Source organism: Prionailurus viverrinus, chromosome A2, assembly GCF_022837055.1.
Source record: "Prionailurus viverrinus isolate Anna chromosome A2, UM_Priviv_1.0, whole genome shotgun sequence".
Classification (NCBI taxonomy): Eukaryota; Metazoa; Chordata; class Mammalia; order Carnivora; family Felidae; genus Prionailurus; species Prionailurus viverrinus.
Genome location: NC_062562.1, coordinates 136,041,543 through 136,064,504, shown reverse-complemented (window position 1 = coordinate 136,064,504; position 22,962 = coordinate 136,041,543). Strand labels below are relative to the sequence as shown.

General features: G+C 44.1%; 1 protein-coding gene across 1 annotated transcript in view; it reads left to right on the top strand.

The window, feature by feature from the left end:
- The window catches only part of WNT2 (Wnt family member 2), a 45,788-nt gene that overhangs the window by 17,058 nt on the left and 5,768 nt on the right, over positions 1 to 22,962 (top strand). Inside the window, exon 4 of the mRNA XM_047848956.1 lies at positions 8,485 to 8,749. Within this exon, the coding sequence (XP_047704912.1) occupies positions 8,485 to 8,749 (265 nt within the window). The remainder of the gene's footprint in view (positions 1 to 8,484; positions 8,750 to 22,962) is intronic.

Here is a 22,962-nt window from a genome sequence, read left to right as displayed (position 1 = left end):
AAACTACAAGAATGGATGCTTTGAAAAAGTGACAAATAGAAAATAGGAAAGAATGTGGAAAAGATAGTCAAAGAAACCTCCCCAGAAATTACAATGAGAAGCCCAGGAAAAGATTATGGAGATTCCTCAGAAAACTAACAATAGATCTTCCATATGATCCAGATATTTCATGGCTGGGTATTTATCTGAAGAATATTAGAAGACTAATTTGAACAACTGTCTGCACCCTATGTTCATCACAGCATTATTTACAATAGCCACAATCTAGAAGCAGCCACAGTCACCATCAATGGATGAATGGATAAATAGTATGTGGTATATATACACAGTGGAATACTACTCAGCCATAAAGAATGTAATCCTGCCATTTGTGACAACACAGATAGATCTTGAGGGTATTATACTAAGTGAAGTCAGACTGAGAAAGACAAATATCATACAGATTTCATTCTTATGTAGAATCTAAAAAAACAAAATGAACCAGCAAAACAATACAAAACAAACTCATAGATTGAGAACAGATTGTTGGTTACTTGAGGGGAAGGGGGGTTGAGCAGTGGGTGTAATGGGTGAAGTGGGTCAACTATAGAATGGGTGGTAACTAGACTTTTGGTGGTGATCACTTTATAATGTATACAGATGTCAAATTATGTACATCTGGAACTTGTATAATGTTATATACCAATTTTGCCTCAAAAAATAAAATAAAATAAGAAAAAGAAAAAAGAAGCCCAAAAGACAAATGGAGTTTAAGGGAATCCATAAAGAATACCCATCATTCCCACTTGAATTTGGAACCAATTGAAAAATGGATCAGGAAGGTGGATAGATAGAATAAAAAATGTCTGTTGCTCTACTGAAAAAAAGCTGCACTAGGGGATGTAGCTTTAAAGCTTAGAAATACTTCCTAGCACTCCACCCCTGAAATGGACAGACTTACTCACCCTGTCACAGGCTGCCCGCTGGAGCCCCTGCAGGGATCCCCTTGCTGGAGGGCAGGAACTGATCATAACTCATCTTCTCCACAGGCTGGCAGATACCCAATTAGCAGCAACTCAGGCACACAAGCCCTGTCCTTCCTCTAAACCCACCAAATGGACAAGTTACTACTCCCTTGGAGAGAAATCAGTAAGGGAATGGAGAGAGCCAGGAGTGTTGCTTTAATGGAATTTCTTTCTCAAGAAGCCAGAAAGTATTAAAAATATAAGAGAGAAAATATAAGGCATAACAGATTAACTCAGAAAGCTCAGCAGCTGACTAATTAGAATGTCATAAAGAAACTCAAAAGATTTGAGGGGAGGAAAATATTAAGAGAAAGTCTCAGTGCTGAAGGACATGAGTTTCCAGAGTGAAAAGGCCCACTAAGAGCTGAGCAGGATTAATTTTTTTTCAAATCCTAAATACCATGGTGATATTTCAGAACACCCAGGATAAAGGAAAGTATCTGGAGACTTCCATGTAGAAAAAAATACAAAGTGAAATGAAAACAAAAGTCACTTGCCAAAGAATCAGCCAGACATCAGACTTCCCATCTGCACCACTAGATGCCAGAGCCCGTGGAGCAATACTTTCACAGTTTTGAGGGAAAATTATTTTCAATCCAGAATTCTATACCCAGCCAAACTCTTAGTCTAGTAAGAAAGCTGAATAAAGACGTTTTAGATGCACAAGAGTTCAGACAACATATCCCCCATGCACCCTGAAGGAGTTACTCAAGAAGTTGCTGCAAAGAGAAGGAATAAACCAAAAGAGAGTGAATGTGGCATCAGCAAGGTAGTGTGTCCAGACTGGGAAGGCATGATGTTGGGTCTCAGCTGTGTAACCAGTCCAGGTTGGAAGATGATGGAAGATTGCAAAGACCCCAGGAAATGAGAGAAGTGGTAGGAAAGATGGAAGGACTGTGAGAGTGCAAAACAAATGAAATTGGTAGCAAGTAAAATGGGAAAACCACAAACTTCACCCCAGTAACATTCTTTGGCACAGAGGCTGTGATACTGGACTAGACATTATGACCTGCTGTGCTGGCCTGGTCCTTGGATGCGTGGTCAACAGTATCACCTAAATGTTGACTGCTTTCAATGTTTAGAATCAACGTCTAGACACATTGTGGGAGACAAGCAGAGTCACAGAACAGGACTTTACTGCTCTCATCTTTGTCCCTGTAAAAGGACGGGCAATGCTGATGGAGACTGGGAAGCAGAAGGGGAGGAGGGAAGAGGGACTGCACTATCCTCAGATGAGACAGCACCTTTTGGAACAAGAACAGGTGTAAGTTTGCTCCTTGAAGTTGCCTAGATCACCAGAACTGCGATACAACCATGTTGAGAGGTGAGGTGAGGGAAGTGAGGACTAGGTTAAATTCCCAACCACTGTAAGAAGTCTCTTAGGAAATATACCATGTTAGTCAGTAGGTTCACAGTCACACACGGGGCTGCCACATTCAGTTGTGCCAACACTGCACTGCACCCCTCCAGAGGGCTCTGTTCACCTCGTGGTTACTGTAGTAGATTTGTTTAGTTATTATGACAATTTTCTGGCAGATGTCTATCAAATGTCTTGAAGATGGGATGCCTGTTTTGATTTCTCCCTAAGTCAGGGGTCTGCTCACAGAGAACTGTTTGTATAAGCATTTAGGTAACCACCAGAAGGCTAAGCACAGAATTCATTTCGAATGACCATCTCTGGGGTTGTGCTGGGCTGTCAGAAAAAGTGGGAGTGAGGAGAAGGGTACAACAGAAGGTTTCTGCTGCTTTACCCCCTGATCTTTCCTGGACTATCTGATATTTTTAAATCACGTGCCCATATTTCTTTAATTAAAAATTCTGAAAGTCATAATTTAAAAGCAAACAAACACAAAAAGCCCAGACGGTCTGGCAGCCCCTGAGATGTCTCCAGGTCCCCTGCTTTGCCTACTCCCTCCTTTACCACACAGGTAAGTCTGCAGCTGCTCTCCTCCTGAGGGCCCTGTGGGGAGCCCACCAGCCCCTCCCCCCTCACCTCACCAGCATGTCCCCTCAGGCAGGCTCCTCCACTGCCGCCTGGTCCTCTAAAAGCACTTGGCTTTTACTCCACCCCCATCTTTGATTCCCTCCAAAATAGCAGGAGCACAAATTGTTTCCTGGGGCCATTTCTTCCCGGAGACTAGAATGCTTTGGAGACAGGTTAGGACACAAATCCTAATTCAATAGTCAGCTCTACCTGTTCCTAGAAATATAATGCGGCTCTCTGCCACGGGAGTGTCTCACCTGCTCCGGCCCTCGGTGGGCCCCGGGACGCTGGGGCAGTGCTGCTTCTTCCCTCCTCCAGGACATTCCTGGCTTGGACGTGATTTGGGATTCACAGTTCTCCACCGTGGCCTCACATTAGAAGCACCTGAGACCGTTGTAACCTCGAGGCCGGGGGCCCACCCCCCGCCTAGGTTCTGTTTTATTCTGCCCAGGGAGGGGCCAGTCTGGGCTCTGGAAGCCATCCCCAGGTGATTTTAATGCCTAGCCACAATGAGAAGCGCTGCTCTGCTCTCTCCAGATGCCAGGGAGCAATCCCCAGATTCCTGTTGTTTTACTCTGCAGACTTCAGTACAGAGCTTGACCCCCCCTTTTTTTAAGTTAAAGTATAATTAACACAATGTTATATCAGTTTCAAGTGTACAACATATTGATGCAACAATTGTGTACATTACTCAATGCTCACTGTTAGTGTGGTCAGCACCTGTCACCATACAACGTTATTATGATATTACTGATTATACTCCCCATGCTATACTTTTCACTTCCATGACTTATAACTGGAAGTTTGTACCTCTTAACCCCCTTTACCTACCAAAGAGTTTGACTCTGTTTTTCCCTCTCTTTCCAGACCATGCAACCCCTCAGACTGCAGCCAGATTGTAAAAGAACATGTGTTCCCTTCTTTCTCTGTGTATGCATCCATATGCAGGCCTTTAAAAAGTGGATCATACCACATATGCAATTATTTCTGCAATTTATTTTTGTCACTTGGCTTCCTTTCATTCTGTAATACTGATCTGCCTCATTATTCAAAGACCACATAATATTCCATTATTAAGCATATACCATAATTTGCTTAACCATTTTCCTATTGACGTCATTTGGGCTTTTTTCCTAATATTTTGCTATTGCTGAGTATGCTGCAATGAACATCCATATGGGTATGTATCCTTTAAAGTTTGTGCAAATATTTTCAGAGTGGAATCACGGAGGTCAAAGGATACATAAATTAAAAATTTTGACAGGTGTTGCAAAAATGCTTTCCCTTTATGAATTTACTCTTCCACCAACAGTTTGTTAAGGCATTTCCTCCTGGGACTCTTACGAGTACCAAATATTACCAAGTTTTGTACTATTTGTTAATCTGATGGGCAAAAAAAGTATTGCCTTCTTTTAGTTTGCATTTCTCTGATACTGGTGAAGTTGAACATCATATGTATTTTTCTTGGGACTTTCTATTTTTTCTGTGGATTGCCTGTCAAATAGATTTTTGATGACTATTAGTTTGGAAGATGCAATATAATACCTCCTACTTAATCTCTCTACCTCCTTTTTCTCCATTATGCAGATAATCTTATCTAGCCAATTCTTAACTTATTCAAAAGAATGGAGGGAAACAGTATGCATAATGCAACATTTGAGAAAAGAACAATGCAAGTTATATAGGATTTTAAATGTTTTTAGAAAGTGTGCAGATCTGGGAATGAGACATTGACTCGCCCCCTAGTTCTGCCTCTGTCTATCTGGGTAACTCTGGGGATTTTACTTTCCTCAATGAGCCCTGGTTTTCATAATTATAGAATGGGAATAATAACCTATTTTGCCTAATTGTGGTAATTAGATAAGATAATGTGTGTGAACCACCTGTCACAGATCCTGGCCTATAAAACAGTAGAGGAATAAGTGGCTATTGTTACAGTGTTCTTATAACAACATTTGATTATGGGAATTCTTTTAAACTAGGAAGTTCCTGGACTCACTGAGTTTCTCAGTGCCATTCCTTATTCTTACATCAGCTACTCTATAAATCAGGCCACCTAGGCTTAGCTCCCCTTCCCTCTGGCTCTCTGATTGAGCAGAGTGTTTTCCTCTTCAAAATTAAGAGTTTGAATTTCAAGTCTGCAAACCCAGAGGTGGAGGTGGCCCCGAACTGTGACTGAGCCCTGAACAGGCTGTGTGTTAAGAGTGGGGCCTGGAGGTGTGAGCAAACCCAGCATCAGAGAAGGTCTCACCTCCCCCCAGGGTTAACTGTCAGATGGAGCCTGTGATTCATACACAGTCAAGAACTGACCATGGTTCCAGTTGAAATACTTTCAGTTGTAAGTAACAGCCCCTGGGGGCACAAACTTAATATCTTGGATCACAAGAAGGACAGAGACAGGGCAGGGCCAAGGTGGGTTCATTAAAGCAGCTCAGCGACATCCTCCACACCCAGTTCTTCCCACCATCTTTCAATACCACCACCACCAGCTTGTTGCTGGTCCTGTGTTGGCTGCATCGTGTCTCAAAGGGACTGCTGCAGAAAACTGCATCTGGAGACAGAGAAAAGCAGCTTCTCCTCCTGTGTCTCTTTTAAAGAGTAAAGAAATCTTTCTCACAAGTCTGCCTACAGATTCCTCCTAACATCATACTGGCCCAAACTGAATCAGTAACAGCACAATGAAATTACTGATTTGGGCCGCTCTGGGTCAGAGAGAGGCCTGGCCGGTTCTGAAGCACGTGGCTGCCCAACACTTGAACAAAACTTATGACAGAAGAGGGGAATGTCTATTGCACATGATGATGATGATCAACAGTGTGTACCACTGCTGTGTGTATTTTTAAGGATTCAAAAGATGTGTAAAATCCAACTTACAATTAATATGCAAATGCTTCAGTTAATCATCTAAAATAACAACTTCAAAGTTTGTAACCTGGAAGTTTATCAGTACAAAGGAAGGGCAGTAATAGTTCCTGTCATTTTTAGAGCTAAGAGTGTTATTTATGAGTAAATAACACAGTTTTAAAAGGAATAAGCTTTGAAGAATGAACATTCAATTCCCAAGCACTTGGCACGGAGTATTATATGGCACTACTGAGATAGTGGGTCTCACGCTTGGACAGGTGAGACCCAAATGGGGTAGTCAGGGGCCAGGGTGACCCTTGGGTTGTGTCTGTGGTGGAGGCCTGCTGTCCAGGTCACCCAGTGAACCACATACCAAATACCTGGAATATAGATATGGGGGTAGGGAGGCACATGGTGGGAGTGTAGTTCCAGAAAAGGAGTTCATTCTATGACATCCCTTAAATACCCCCGGATCCCTGTGACCCAGAGGGCCAAACTGATGACACTCCCCCTGCTCAATTCTCTGTCTTTGCCCTTAAAGGCCAGCTCATGCTGAAGAGGACAGGTTTCAAATATAACAGGGCACGTTCCACCATCAGGGGCAAAGCGGGAAACATAGGATGCTGAGGACCCAACTGGGAAGGGTGTGAGTGAAGTCACAACCATAGAGCCACCATGATGTCTTGGCTCCTTCAGCTCTAGAATGCTTTTTTGGGGCTGACTTTCTTGAATGAAGAACCTTTCTGCACACATGGTTAGAAAAGAAACAATCTGTGAAAGAGGCAAAACCAGGTTGGGCAAAGTTACCCAGGTGAGACCCTGGAGAGGCAGCCTGGAATGCTGTTGTCTGTGTGTGTGTTTGGGGTGGGGAAGGGTACACTGCAGTACAGCAAGTGTACTGCAGGGAGCTCCCCCTGGGATGTGTGCTGGAGCCACCAACCCACATCCCACACCCAGACCAATTATACTGGAATCTCGGGAAGTAGGCAGGGCAGGACTGAAACTACCACATCCAAGTTCTTGGAAATATTTCTCTCAGTGTGTTACCCTTAGAATTTTGTTCATAGTACCACCTTGGATAATGTCATCAAGGGGGTTCACTGCCCCCTCTGCCTATGCCTTCCACCCCGAGATGCTGTCTTGGGGATGCAGATAAGAGAGGATGGGAGCCCTCAGTTGGCTGGTTTCTCCCTCTCTGCTCCAAGACTGAGCCAAGGACCAACCACATGGTTTTAGTGAGACCTCTAAGGCTGGCCACCCACACTGCCCTTCTGTGTATCACGTTGTTTTGGGTATCTGATGGGGGAAGCCCCTACTCATCAGTCATGATCTCCCATGAGCAACAAAATGCTCTCTCAATATAATAATAATTTGGAAAAGTGATTGATTGACCAAGAGATTAGTTCTGTAAGGGGGGGAATGACAATGGTTAAAGTAGTGAATCATAAGAAAAAGGGAACACAGGAAGGTTTTTAGTCAGAAAACATACTCTGAGAAAATATTTTGGGGAAATCCATTCATTTGTACATCCAGAGTCTGGGTTTGCACCTGCCATTCCACACCCAGGCCTAGCAATGTGGGCCAGTCATCTTACTTCCCTGATCCCTAGTTTCCTCACTTGTGAAATGGGAACAGTGGTAGCTCAGGATGGCTCTGAGGACCATGGGTGCTCATGACCTTCTTCACTCAGCCGAGCCAAGGAGAGATGCCAGGGCCACCTAACACTCACAAAATTGCGTTGGGGCTAGCACAGGTCTGCTGGCTAATCCCAAGACCAAAACAGAAATGTCCCTGGGTGGTTCCAGGGTCCACCAGAGCCCTTCCCTGTCCACAGGCTTACAGCCTATTCATGGAGGCCATCCAGGCCATCCAAGCCAGCTGAGACAGGCTTGTCCCATGTGCCTTTGTTTCCCTTCTACAAAAACAAACAAACAAACAAACAAACAGAACAGAGCAAGCTCAGCCCTGTCATCTAAGCTGAATACTTTTGCTAGACCTGAGTGACACTCTCCCAAATTTAATGGCATTCTCAGGGTCACTGGCTGGATTTCCAGTGTACCCTGGCTCTGTCCTATACCAGCTGTGGAACTTTGGGCAGGTGCTTTGATGTCCCTCATATTTGCTCTTCCATCATCTGCAAAATAAATATGGTAGCATGGGATTGTGTGAAGGTTCAGGTGACTGAGATAGAGTGGAGAAAGCATTAGCGCAATGCCTGGAACATGGATAGGACCCTGCAAATGGTAACAGTCACTACTATTGGCTTACTGAAAGAAGCAGGCTTAGCAATTACTGAGTAGTACTATATATTTTTAATATAATAAAGCCATATTTATTTAGAAAAGAACTCTAATTCATTCTCTCGCTTGTCAAACTGGCCCTGTACCCTATAAAATTCAAATTGGTGAGGTTCTTGTTATACCGATAGCCAAATAGGGTTCACAGTCAGGCAAGCCCCCTGCCCCGATTCTCCCCAGTACCCCACCTACTGTAGTCAGGGGGTGTGGCTGAAGCGACCACCATCTCCCAGTCCTGAGCCCCAGGATCCTGTGTCATCAGAGTCACTTCTGCATTGCTCCGAGGTAAGGAGTTTGTAGCTTGTGTCAGGAGCTTGAGTCCGCCTGCACTGAACTTGCCCATCTCTTCCGGCAGGCGGTAAAGCGGTTCTTGAAACAAGAATGCAAGTGTCACGGAGTGAGTGGCTCGTGTACTCTGAGGACGTGCTGGCTGGCCATGGCTGACTTCAGAAAAACGGGCGATTACCTCTGGAGGAAGTACAACGGGGCCATCCAGGTCGTCATGAACCAGGATGGCACTGGTTTCACTGTGGCTAACAAGAGGTTTAAGAAGCCAACAAAAAATGACCTCGTGTATTTTGAGAATTCTCCAGACTATTGTATCAGGGACCGAGATGCAGGTAAGTTCAATGCACATTATTCACGGTACCTAATTCTTTCACAATCAATACTCCACAATTTAAATGCAGTTCTGTATTTCAGCCTGACAGTTCTGCAAGTGCAGATTGATGCCTTCAGATTCAAAGTTCGTGTTCTTATAAGTCATATTTAAAGTGCACAGAGAGCTTTCCTAAGCAGCTGGAGAAATGGGTTGATAATGTGCAGGTTCTGGAGGAATGTGAACCCAAGAAAGTACATGGCAAAGAGTCAAAATATGTAGATTAGCGAGATTCTTCGGCCTCGACTAACGACCCTGTACAGCAACCCAGCATCTTTCCTGTGATCTGGGAGCCAAGAAGAGTAGAGCTATGTAAGGTACCTTCCCCCTCACAAATACCACCTCTGTGACTCTGGAAGAGGGGTCCAGGGCTTTAAAGTTAGCCTGCTTTGGGGGCACCTGGGTGGCTCAGTCGGTTGATCATCTAACTCTTGATTTTGGCTCAGCCCGTGATCTCACGGTTGTGAGATCAAGCCTCGCTTTGAGCTCCACACTGGGTACAAGCCTGCTTAAGATTCTCTCTCCTTTCCCTCTGCCCCTCCACTGCTTGCACTCCCATGCTTGAGATCTCTCTCTCTCTGAAAAAAAAAATTAAATAAATTAAATAAAGTTAGCCTGTTTTGAAATCTGCCATACTTCTCACTCTCTCGCTCTTTCCAATATGCTGAGAAGTTGCCAAATACTAGAAAGCAAAAATTCATCCCACTGGCCTGGCTGTCAGTGGACAGTGGAAGAGAGCTGTGTAAGAGGCATTTTATTCATTTAAGCCACACCCTTCCCTTGCAGAGGGCATCTTCTCTGTCTTGAACTCATTCAAAGAGCAGCTCCATCAAACTCAACATAGCTGTTCCCACCATTGTGGTTTTATGCGCCTGCTGGTCTCTGCCTTTCACTTCTCCTGGGCAACACTGAGCTCCAGGCTTAGAACAGTCTTTGCAAAGACTCTGATACAAAATAAGAATGAGTACAAGTCTCAGTGGATAGGAGGAGATAGAAGCCCACAGCCAACTCTGGCTCAAGCCAAATTCTCAGACTTAGTAGAAAGCAAGGGAATTCATTATCAGGAAAAACATCCTTGAATTTAAATTCTGAGTTTGTTTTTGAATCCAAAGCAATTGCAAAGGAACCAGTAAAACAGTGTAGATGGCAGCCAGCTCCTAACAGTAGAGTGACCAAGAAGCACAATTACCAGGGAATGTCACAGGAAGTACAGAACTTCTCCTTTGTCCCTGAGTGGCTGAATTTCTTCCTGGTTTGATGAGCACGTTCTTTACAGCATTTGGGCGGGTTTGTACATGCAGCCTATGGATTAACAAGTACCTAGCGCAAGGACCAGATGCTGTGCCCTGCTGCATTCCTGACATGCTTTGGGACCTCTAACAAGTCAGCCTACCTGTCAGGCTAAAGTTTCAGCCAAATCATCACAAAACCTATACTTTGATACTGGATTGTCCCAGAGGTCTGCCTCTCCTCTGCCAGTAACTAGCTGTTTAACCTCAGGCTCCTCGGACAGGACATGGGGATGATGACATCTTGATCACTTTAGGAATTACAATGGATTGACTCCCGTGTGCCAGGTACTGGGCTAAGATCATTGCACACATGGTCTTATTTAATCCTTAGAGCCGCCCTATGACATCAGTGCATTGGAACCAGTTACTGAGAAAAAAAAAAAAAAAAGAGGGTGGCTCCTGGTTGATCAACACTAACCAAGAACCAAATTCACATCTTAGCTTTTGAAATCAGATAAGCAGCCTTGAATATGATTGTCCCAATTGTACTGACGAGAAAAGTGAATGACTAGCTCAAGATCTCACTGGTCTTGGAGGGGATGGATGTCTGGCTGTCTGACCTCATGGCCTGTACACCTGACCCTGACATCACAACTCGTCACTAACTATCTCTATAAAGGTGCTACAAAGCAGAACCCTCATTTCAAATGTATGAAGGCCTGCTTCCCCAAGAAATCTTATCTGGGTTTTTGGATTGAAGTAGTTTGCACAGTGAAGCAAACGGTTTATTATGCTTGATGACCACTTAACTGTCTCATGCATATTATGAAATAAAGACCTTACTTTGTCTTCCCCACAGAGGAGATTCCGAATCTATTCCCTGATGCCTCTGCAGGATACTGTTATTCTTCCACACTTTGCTTTTTCTGCTCCCAGTATTAGAACACTACTGTTTTTTGATCCTAAAATAGCAAACTCATCTGTAGTACCTGCCATTCACTAGCACTTGACCTGCATTCTATCATTGATTCTCACAAAGAATCTATAAGTGGGTATGTTATTATCCCATTTTATAGGAGAAAAAACTGAAGCTCTGACAGACAGGTTATGGAATTTGCTCAAAAACTCTTGGTTGGTCAAGAAGCAGAGCAGGGGCTTGAATCAGAGTCTATCCATCCTTTTAACATTTCACTCTGCCTCCAGATGCATCAGCCACAAGGCAGCCCATGGCAGGTGCTGACTTTCTAAGGGAAGTTTTATAATTTACTCACTCTCAATGTATTTCTATTCTATTTTAGGCTCATTTGAGCTTATCTCATTTTTATCTTAAAAAGTTGTGATGGGGCGCCTGGGTGGCGCAGTCGGTTAAGCGTCCGACTTCAGCCAGGTCACGATCTTGCGGTCCGTGAGTTCGAGCCCCGCGTCTGGCTCTGGGCTGATGGCTCAGAGCCTGGAGCCTGTTTCCGATTCTGTGTCTCCCTCTCTCTCTGCCCCTCCCCCGTTCAAGCTCTGTCTCTCTCTGTCCCAAAAATAAATAAACGTTGAAAAAAAAAAATTTAAAAAGTTGTGAATTTGGTTCTTGTTGGTGTTGATTAACCAGGAGTCACCCTAGTTGTTGTTGTTGTTGTTGTTGTTGTTCTTCTTCTTCTTCTTCTTTTTGAGTAGCCAGTTTCAATGTATCAGATTGGATCAGATTTCCATTAAGATCCCTAGATTTGGGGCATCTGGGTGGCTCAGTCAGTTAAGTGTCCAACTCTTGGTTTTGGTTCAGGTCATGATCTCCCAGTTGGTGAGATCAAGCCCTGCATTGGGCTCTGTGCTGACAGCATGAAGCCTGCTTGGGATTCTGTCTCTCCCTCTCTCTCTGCCCCTCCCCCACATGCATTTTCTCTCTCTCTCTCTCTCTCTCTCAAAATATATAAAATAAACTTCAAAAAAGCTTTCAAATAGTCTTTCCTTTGAAAAAAGAAAGATTCCTTGAGCTATACTTGATGCCCTTTTATAACTGAACCTAAGAAAATGCCAAAGTTATCCATATAAACTTTGCCATATTTCTTTTTAATTCTGTTGACCATCAGGTGGCTGTTTTAATAAAAAGACCATTCTGGTGTTGGCCATCACGTAGACAAAAGTTCTGACTGAAAGAGTATAGTTTTCATTGTTCATACTTGAATTCACATATGAATAGCCACCTGTATGAGATGCAGATTTTCCCTGAGAAAGTCTGCTTCAACTCACGCAGCTGCTGGGAGTCTTGTCCTTGCCTGTGTAACCTATGGCTTTCTAAAAATTAAGCTTTATCCTGGCCATTTTCTAGAAACTCACATAGTATACACTCTAGAAAATCAGTCAAAACAGTTGTCAAAGTGTGTGGTTCAGAATCGTTCTGGAGCAGCCTCTAACCTCTGCCCACAGAGGCAGGGAGATGTGATAGAGCTGAGACCTACTAGAAGGGGGAGATTCCTGCCTGTACCTCACAGTGGCATTCCTTCTCTGAGCTGTGCTCCCTTGTCTTGAAAGGAAGGTGTTGGGGGTTACAGGGCTAACATCCTGTCAGTCTATATTAAAGAAGCCCCCAGAATGTGCCACATTGCTGAGTGAGCACATCACTAAGGGACTCTCTTCCCTTCGCTAGAATCATTCCACCTAAGAAAGAGCCTGTTTTCTGGTAAATGGAACTCCCACATGTTTGAAATGGGTTTCCTTTACATGTATCCAGGCTCTCAAATACGTCAGAATTTGCAGTAAAATTTAAAGCAAATAATTTTTTTCATTTCTCTGTTAAGATTAGCATTAACCTTTCCCTAGATTACATCTCATACCACTCAGTCTGCTTTGTTGTAGCCATATTGTTTTATTTTGCTTTTTTAAAATATCATACACATTTAATATTTAACTTATTGGGCACCTTCCACTTCTCAGCACTGGAAAACCCATGGTGGTGAGCACATTGAATATTGCCAAGTAATAGATGCCTGTAACTGACTGACTTCACTCCTGCCAACCAGCGCCTGCTTCCTGTTCAGATCAACTCATGTGACTGACATGAGCCACTTCTTCTGTCAGTTTGGTTTTGTGGAATGGATGAAGTCTATAGGCACTATTTTCCAAAGTGAGGGTCTCTTCAGAAAACTATTAAATCGGAATCTCAGGGGACTGCTGCTGAGATTCTATATGCATTTCAAACTTAAGCACATTAAAATGGGAGGTCCATGTTTTAGGTGGTCCATGATTCCTTATTTTTTCATAAGTATGAGGTAAGAAGAAATCCCGGGAGACATTATATTCTTTGGAATACCTACTCTCTTACAAAGGAAAAAAATTCCTTATTTAAGGAGCTCTAGATAAGTGTCACACAAGAATAGCTCTGGCCTGGGCTTGCCCAGTACAAGAGGGTGTTTGTTCTTCCACATGGAGGCCCTGCATTTTCAGGAAACTTCTTTCACTGTGAGTAAGCACATTAAAATGATTTCAGCCATCTAAGCTTTCATAGAAATTAGCTGGACAGAAATGATCAAGTAGGCCCTTTAGTGAAGTCCTAAAAGAATGATACCAAGCCTAGTGAATTTCAATGAGAAATGCAGAAGGTGAGTCAAGACCCCAGGGTACTCCTGGGTGAGGACAGACCCAGACCCCAGGGGGAGAAGGGTGATGGGAACATGAGTTCCTATGAGAGTCAGGCCTATGCCACACACCTTCTGGGCATTTTCTCTGAATCTTCAGAGCAGTTACCCCAATTTATGGAGAAGGGAATGAAGGCTCAGAAAAGCTACTTAACTTGCCCAAGACTGTGTGAACTATAAGCAGTAAAGAAAACAAAATAAATAAAAATCAAAAGTCCATACTTTTCTCATTATATCTACACTTTACCTCCTGAAATTTGGGGAGGAGACGTAGCAGAGAAGGGAGACCTGTGTACTAAAGAGGCAGTGTGAGGAAACCTAATGGGAGAAGGGGCCATTGTAGAGAGGTAGACAGGGGTCAGACTGAAGCTTCCCTGTGTTTGGCTCAGGTTGCCTCGAGGTCCCTTCCAATCACAAGCCCTTCAAGTTTCCAAGAGTGTTAAATATCCTTAATTGTTCCCCCCCAAAATGATAAGCTCAAAAACCGATTAAGGAAGATATTCTTAGGACAACAACAACAAAAGACATTTTCCCCTAGCCTTCAGTTGAACAAAGGGAGCGCTCTGATGTTTGACTGGAAAGACTGCTCAGATTCCAGGAGTACGTACAACGGCGTGATATGGTGCATATGACATTATGCAGGCCACGTTGGAGGTGAGATCTAGGAAGCCGGGCTTTTGGGGATGGCTGTTCTAGCGGTTGTGTGGTTATCTGCTCTGGTTATTGCCCCAGGCGTCTGCAAATCAAAGGAGTCCTCAAGTTAGAGATAGTCCATCTCTGAGGAATGCCGTTGTCCTCTCCAGAGAAGCGGTTGCACCTAATCACAGGCCACTTTCACCCCTTATGACGTAAAAACCCTGACCTGGGCCAGAGGTCACCCTGAGGTCTCCTGTCCGACTGTAGGAAACAAGCAACCCTCCACCTCTCCTCAAGTTCAAAAAACAGAGTTCAACGGTTGTATAACCTGTTGTCCATGGAAAGACCGATAGATGGCTAACAGCTGCAGGCCTGGAGTGGTGCAAATGCTAAGGTATCACTGTTTTTTTTCTGCACAAATCATATTTGGCAAACAGCTTGGAACCCTTGGGAACACAATCCCAACCACGGTTTACAGAGATTCACCAATCCAGACATGCCCTGTGGTGGGGCCTGGTTTGCTGAACCTCTGAGATTGTGACCTGACTGAAAACAAGGGAACAGCATGTCAGCCGGTAGGAATGCATGGACCTTATTTTGATATTAAATGCGCAATTCCTACAGGACCTCCTAGGTCCCTCATTGCTTCATGGATCAAATATGTATTGAGCCCCTTCTGTACGCCAGACACTATGATAAGCCTTTGGAATGTGAAGACGAGGAAGCCAGACTCAGTGCTTGGCCTCACAGGCCTTCACAGGCCTCCTGGTCTCTGTAGATGAGCCAGGTGGTGGGCACGCAATAGGACGCAGGCCAGGTATGGGGGTCCTCAAGCCCAGACAGGAAGGTGGCGCTTTCTTGGTTTCTGTCCACACTCCGTTGCTCTATTACTAGGACTTACTGTACATTTGTAATTTGGAAAATTAAAGAATAGGTTATTTAGCCCTTTCAGCAGTGAGGTTTCATTTAGAAATTCATGAATTGATATCTGAAAAGTGCTAAGACAACTAAACCAGGAGAGAATGAAATGAACAATGTATTGGTGAGGCTTATGAGTCACCATGTTCATAGGCAATTGTTGATTATGTTGTATGATTAATATTAATTACCATCCAGAGGACCATCCTTTCAAATTCTTAGTGGCATGTAACACAATTAGCCTGCCCCCCCTTCCCGAAACACAGTCTCCCGATTTTCCTCCTGCCCCAAGAGCTGTTCTCCCCAATTTCAGTTGCTAGTGTCTCTTCTACTTGTAAATTTGGAAGGATTTTGGAAGGAGATCTTCAGGACCCAGGCAGGCCCTCTTTACTTCTCCATCTGCACTTTGTCCCTGAGCGGCCTCCTCTTTTACAATGGCTTTAAGTGCATCTCAGGCCTCATCTGGGTCCTACCCCCTGCTCGACAGCACCTCTCAGGTTGCCCACATTGCTAGCAACCTGATTCTATTAAGTGAACGCTTGATTTTTCCCACTCCCAAAACCTATTTTCCTCAAGCTTCCTCTTCTCAGAAAATAGCAGAGCCATCCACTCCATTGGTCAAGCCATAAACCTGCAAGTCATTTGCTACCCTACTTTCTCACTTGCATAGTGGCCCATCACCAGGTCCTCCTCAAATGTGTCGAGGATCTATCTCAGAAAGTCTTGTTCCTTCTTTTAAAAAAATTTTAACGTTTATTTATTTATTTTGAGAGAGAAAGAGCGAGTGGGGGAGGGGGAGAGAGAGAGAGGGAGAGAATACCAAGCAGATTCCACACTGTCAGCATGGAGCCTAATGTGGGGCTCGAACCCACGAACTGCAAGATCATGACCTGAGCTGAAACCAAGAGTTGCACACTTAGCTGACTGAGTCACCCAGGTGCCCCAGAAAGCCTTGTTCCTTGACTCATAGCACATACCAGGAGTTTTAGTTAATTTATTTAAATATTTGTTTGCTATCTGTCTGTCCCACTGGACTCTGATTCCATGATGGCAGGAACTATGTTCACCACTGGACCCTCAGCACACAGCATATAAACATGTGTTGAACTGAATTGAATGGCAAGTTATAAACAACTTAAAATATGCTCATCATTAGCTGAAATGAAGTCTTAGTTATGTTGGTGCAGCGTCATAGCTTAAATGACAGGTAAGTACTAAGCATTATAATCACCCATCACTGATTATAACACATGGCCTATGAAAATTCCCACTTAAACTGAACTGTTAAATGGAATTTTTCTCCTCATGTTCAAGTGCATTAGGGCACCATTTACAGAGCTCAAAATGTTGGCTGCCCATTTCCCTGGTGGCATAAAAGTCTCAAATGCAGCAGTAGCCTGTATCGATTGCTTTTAGTTGCCACCAAATACTCTGTGTGGGGCCTTTTTCATTTACTACTATCAGTGGGATTACTTGTTAGTTTATCTGATTTAGTTGTTAATGTAAGCAAAAATACTTTTTACATCCAATATTTACTTTATGTTACAGGCATGATCTGTAAATCTGCATTACCGTTCAGAATATAGATGTGCTAGAATTATTAAACTTTTAGGATGCACTGAAAACGGGCCCGTATGTGAATTAACTGACAGTGGCAATCAGATTGAATTTGTGAAAACTGAAAAACAAAGCAGCAAACTTTTTTCAGAAAAAAAGAAAATTTCAGAAAAAAAACCCACAAAAAATTTCATTTTCTATTTTGAAGTCTTCGACATAATTTGCACTAACAAAACATTTGTCAAATAGACGTCCTTTTTTGTAATAGAACAAAAATCATTGCCAATTACCATGTTAATATGCTACAAACAAAAGAGTGATGTTAAAGTATTTTTAAATAATATATTTGCTTCCATCATGTAAGCTTTCCCCATGAGACCTATTTTGTACTGGTGTGATCAATCCGTTCTTTAAATCTATGAAAATCCCATATTTCTAAGGAAAAATCCTGGCATTACACATCAGCACACTTTCGTGCCACCTGTTGCCATTTTTACTGATTACTGACTGGGTATCCGTGGGCAAATCAACTTCTTCAAGTTTCCTAAGATATGCAGTTCACCCAGAAACTCCCAAGGGTCCTAGGATTCCATAAATGAATGAGTGAATTATTAATTAATTTCACTCTAAGTTTGCAGTAACAGAACTTGAACTTGATGCCACAGACTCCCTTAGGTTGTCATTTCGAATCTGTGAGATCTTTTAAAACGTTGTGATATTTTTTTGCGTGTTTTCTCTATATGCCAAGTGAGAACATGAGAGTGGAAAGCAGGCTGTTAGCTAGCTTACTCTTCCCATAGTGCCGGAGGGCTTGGTGACTGCTCCCTGGAGAAGTGTGCCCTCCTTCAGCAAGGAAAAGCTGATCTTAATTTCTAAGAAATTGTTTTTAATTTAATATTTAATGAATTGGGAATCTGTATGTGGATGGCTGAGTATTATGCCGTGTATAGAAGAAATATAAGATGTAACCTCTGTCCTGGGGGAGACAAGATGCATGAGAAATCATCAAATATTTTAAAACAGCATATGAGCCCTATTGTGTGACATGCAATATAAGGGCTTCAGAAGGGGGGCAGGAAGGAGGGAGCAGAAGCAGGGAGAACTCTGTGGAAGGTGCTGACGTAGGCTTGAATCTCGAAGGATGGGAGGACCTCCCATCTAATGGAGTGAGGACAGGCCTGGACAGCAGATGAGAGTACCTCCTGTGAGGAAACAGTCTACACAGCTGTGACATCAGAAAGTCACTTCAATGGGACAGTGAGGAGGTGGCCTGATTATCAGGGGTCCAGGTAGGGGGCGGTGGGAAATAAATTTGGGTAGACTAGGTAGTACCAGACATAGAAAGCCTTGAAGAGTCTGACCTTAACTTTAATTCCATGATAGGATTTGCTAATTTCATGGAACATGCTTTTTTTGAGCCAGTTAACCTTTTCCTGCTTATTATACAAACGTTAAATAAAATCATCTGAGATATTGTCTTTCCTAGTTTTAGTTTTGCAATTTTTACTGCGTGAGGGGCAAGCCGTGCATGTAGATGAATGTGCGGTCTCTAACATTTGCTCTAACATTCTTTTCTTCCCTCGATAAATCTGTGTCATTAATGACAACATGTAAGTCAACCAGAGGAGAAACAGCCGATTGGATGACGGGCTTAAGTGAATCTTGCTTTATGTCCTAATGGTCAACATATGGGCTTCTGTCAGCCTGGAGTGGCAGGAATTTCCAAAGACACAGGCCCATCCACAGAGAAAGAGCGCTCGAGAAAGCGCTCTTTCTCCAGGTCCCAGAGGTGCAGGTCTGGGAACTATTAGCAAAAGCTCTGCGTCCTCCTCTGCTGTCAGGAAGATGCATGTCGGTGGAGACAGAAATGTTTTTGCACTGGGAACCCTGACTCCATTATTAATTTTATAGCTCTAGGGATGGGATGCTCGATTCTGTAATGTTCCCCTCGCATTGCCCCACTAAAAGTGAGTTCTCTGGTCCCAAACTTATGTGATTTAGAAACTCTGATTCTTTATCATCCTTTTCCCCCAATACATATGTGAGCTCTGTGCAGGGTGAGGACAACACCAGGGAGGAGAAAGGCTGGAACTCCCACCTTCCCATGGCATAGACGTGACAGACTGCCCGGATCTATGGACACTGAGTCTAGGCAGATGATCTAACAGTGTGGGTGAAGGTGGCGGAAGAAGGTTGGGCTCGCTGAGCCTGAGTCTGCCATACTGTCTGGGAACTAGGATCTGTACCCAGGCGGGCCATACATCTGAGCACATTTCACAAACTTAGACCTAAGGGAGTCAGGGAAAAAAGCTTCCCACTTGCAACTTATCTTAAGGAAACTGAGGAAATCAAAGTGCAATAAGAGATAACACTACAAAGCAATATGAATGATTTTTAAAATAAATGTGAAGCATCTAAATATGTATTTATCCTCTTAACATATCAATTCGGGAAACTAATGATGGAGCCATTACTCAAAAGAGTTTTTTAAATTTCCTTTGAAGTATTTGTAGAGCCAGCCATACATACTTTTGTACATGCTGTATGATACAAACATTTGACCTATAAAGATCAATTTGGCTTTTGGAAATGTCTCAGTGAATCTTAGAGTAAAGTCAGGGGAGAGTTATGTGAGTGATCAGGCTAAGATATGCCATTTGAGGTGACATGCAAATTGGTGCTATTGGCCTACCTTAACCAGTAAAAGTTCTACTTAGCAAGAGTTGTTCTCAGTGTTTGCAGCCATGGCCCCATCAGTGACATATATTAAAGCCACCTTAAGGACACATACATGTTTTGGAGATGTGCCTGTTGGCATTGCAAAGAAATCAGTCTCATCTCTCAAAAAGGTGACAGGAATTTCACAGGAATATCAGTGCAGGAAAAACGCAGTGTCAGCTGCTAACCCCGTGTTAATTAACTAGCCGTTTTCATTCTCGTGTAACTGTAGGAGTCTTAATTGTCTACGGCATATCACACGCTGGAGAAGTCCCTTCCCAAAAGGTTACATGTCAGGACCTTTGCAAGTCCTTCATTTGATAAAATAATGAAGGTAGAGAGCGGGAAGGGTGCTAACACTCTGCTCTTGCACTTCTGCCCGGGAGCCTGCTTCCTGGGATCTGGCAGGGCTCGGGGATGGAGCTCTCTGCCAGATGTCACTGTCTCTGCCAGTTAAGAGCTCAAGCTCTGGAGTCACACAAGCCTGGCTTCAAATCCTGACCTGCCACCTGATAGCTGTGTGACCACAGGCCAGTTACTTACCTTTCTCCTTTTCCTCATTTCCAAAATGGTGATAACAGTACCTACTTTATAAGCTTATAAGAATTAAATGAGATAATACGGGCAAAATGCTTATCACGGGGACTAGCCCATGTCAGTGCTCCATAAGTATTGGCTCCAATTATGAACAAAAAGAAGAGAAAGAAGATGAAAAAGAAGGCAGAAGGGAAGGGCGAAAGAAGAATGAGGAGAAGAGAGGAAAAAGGAAAGGCTGCATAGGCTTCAGGCTTACAGGTGTAGCTGACTTTCTTAACCCAGCAGTTCCTGTTGTGGCCCAGGCAGGGATAAGTGACTCATTAGTTAATGAACTGGTATGTTGTTTGCAGAAAAAAAATGGTCTAAAAGTGTGTATCTCAAATATTTAGAACTAAACAAGCAGGAAGATTATAAAACTCGGAGGGTCTCTTTCATAAAGAGCACACACATTTACAGCCTTGATTTTTGTCTTTTACGGTAAGAATAATGGTGATCTGTTTTGGAAAAGATAATGGGAGGTCCCTAAGACAGTATAGCCCTATTGCTATCAATAATAACGGGGCTTGTTATAATTCCAATAAAAGAAAGCAATGCCAGCAAATTTTGTATAGATTCTGCAGTCTAGAAATGTGCTTTTCAGGGCTTTGATGACATGGCTCTATATTCTGCTCAAATGACACCAAGTGTCAAAATTGCCCTCCTGCCCTACAGTCCGTCATTAAGTCTAATTAGATCCAAACCCCAAAGCGGGGCCAATTTGTGGTCCATCATCCTGCAGCTTCGTCCTCTCCCCAGATGACAGAGCCTGCCCTGTACCTCTCAGCTGGCACATTCCTGGGGGCCACAGGTACCTTGCAGGGGCCATCACTCCTCCAGGCTGTGACCTCACCACTGTTCTCACATCAGTGGCTCTCAACCTTCAAAAACCCCTCTCATCTTCCTTCTTCTGGCCCTCATTACACCCTGTTTGGGCGACCAGTGGTATTAATTCAGATTCATGGTGTTTTCCAGCATTCTGTAACTGAACACTGAACTACTGAGATCTCAATGCCAAGTCTTTGTTTCCTTTACTGAAACCACTTGTGAGTCAAGCTCTTGTCAGTGGCCATCACTTTGACTGCTTCTCCCAGAGTTTTCATGGTGTTGGAGTCCCTTCACTGAGCAATCCTTCTGTTCAGACAGGGTCAAGTTCAGTTTTGTGCATCCGGGGGGCCATCACTGAAGCTGAGTCAGATCACAGCTCAAGACCTCCTTAGGCTTCAGCCCACTGGGAAAATGTCACCAAGTTCGATGTCAGTGAAAAGCCCTCAGTCTGATTCAGGACTGAGACACTTCACCTCCCTGTCCTAGCACCCCACCCCCACCCCCGTACCTCAAAGCATCAAGCGGGGAGAGAAAATTCCAGTTGCGTGAATTCCTATTTTGATGACAGCATGTTGGCGGAAGCAAAGAACGCTTATTGGAGTGCAGGGCTTACCGACAAAACACAAAAAGGTGAAAGAAACTTCAGAGTCGCCTCTGGGGGTGGGGCAAGTGAGAGGGCTCCGCTCACCCACTGGGGGTCTCATTTACGCCATGGCTTCAGCTGCCACCTCTGAGGTAAAGACTTCCTAGTCTGAATGTCCATCCTGACCTCTCTGCGGAGTCCCAGAGGGTATTTCCATTGAACATTTCTACCTGGATGGCCCACTGTCACCCCAAACTCGATGTGTTGAAAACAAAACTCCGTATCTTGGCTCAAAGCCTGCCCCTCCCCAGGTGCTCCCACCCCAGGGAAGGTCAGCAGCATAAAACCAGTCACTCAAGCCAGAAGCCTGGGAATACTGCTGACCCGCATCCTCCATATGTCCTGTCAGTCCTGCCTCCTTGATATCCCCCCCTCGAGCCCATAACCTCTTCCACCCCTCCCCACCCCTGCCACTGTCCTTGTCCGGCCACCTTGTGTCCTGACCAGGGCACTTCACTGCTCTCTAACTTGGCTCCTTGACTTCACCCCGGCCCCCCAGCACCCACAGTGAGCCTTCTGAAACATAAATCCACCATGTCCCCCTATTGTGTAAAAACTCTCTATCACATTCCGCTGCCCTTACGTTAAAAGTTTTAACACCTTGGGGCACCTAGGTGGCTCAGTCAGTTAAGCGTCCGATTTCAGCTCAGGTCATAATCTCACCGTAAGTTCAAGCCCTGCCTTGGACTCTGTGCTGACAGCTCAGAGCCTGGAGCCTGCTTCAGATTCTGTGTCTCGCTCTCTCTCTGCCCCTCCCCCACTCATGCTTTGTCTCTCTCTCTCTCTCAACAGTAAATAAACATTAATTTTTTTTTTTTTTAAGTTTTAACACCTTAGGGCGCCTGGGTGCCTCAGTCAGCTAAGCATCCAACTCTCGATTTCAGCTCAGGTCATGATCTCAGAGTCATTAGATCAAAGCCTGCACAGGGCTCTGCACTGAGTGTGGAGCCTGCTTGGGATTCTCTCTCTCCCTCTGCTCCTCCCCCGCTCGCATGCACATGCACTCACACTCTCCTCTCTCTCTCTCTCTCCCCATGACACAATGCCTTCCATGTCTCGGCTTCTACCTGCCCCTGCAGCCTCACCTCTTGCCACTCTCCCCTTGGAATGCTGAGTTCCAGCCACGTTAAACACCTTTCAGAGCTTTGCTGGGTTTCCTGGTTTTGCATATGTGGCCTCCTCCCTCTTCTTCTTGTTACTGGAACATAAAACACATACAGAAAAGCACACGTGTCACATGTACAGCTCAGGGAATTGTCTTAAATGAACATAGCCATATAATCTAAGCCCAGAGTAAGACCTGAAGAAGACTGATATTCTAGAAGCCTCCTTCACGCCCCTTTTCACTATTCCCCAAGGAAAAGTACCACCCTGGCTTCTAATAGCATAGACTGGTTCTTCCCACTTTGTGCTTGACGTAAACAAAAACCTGCCAAATTGGGTCAGC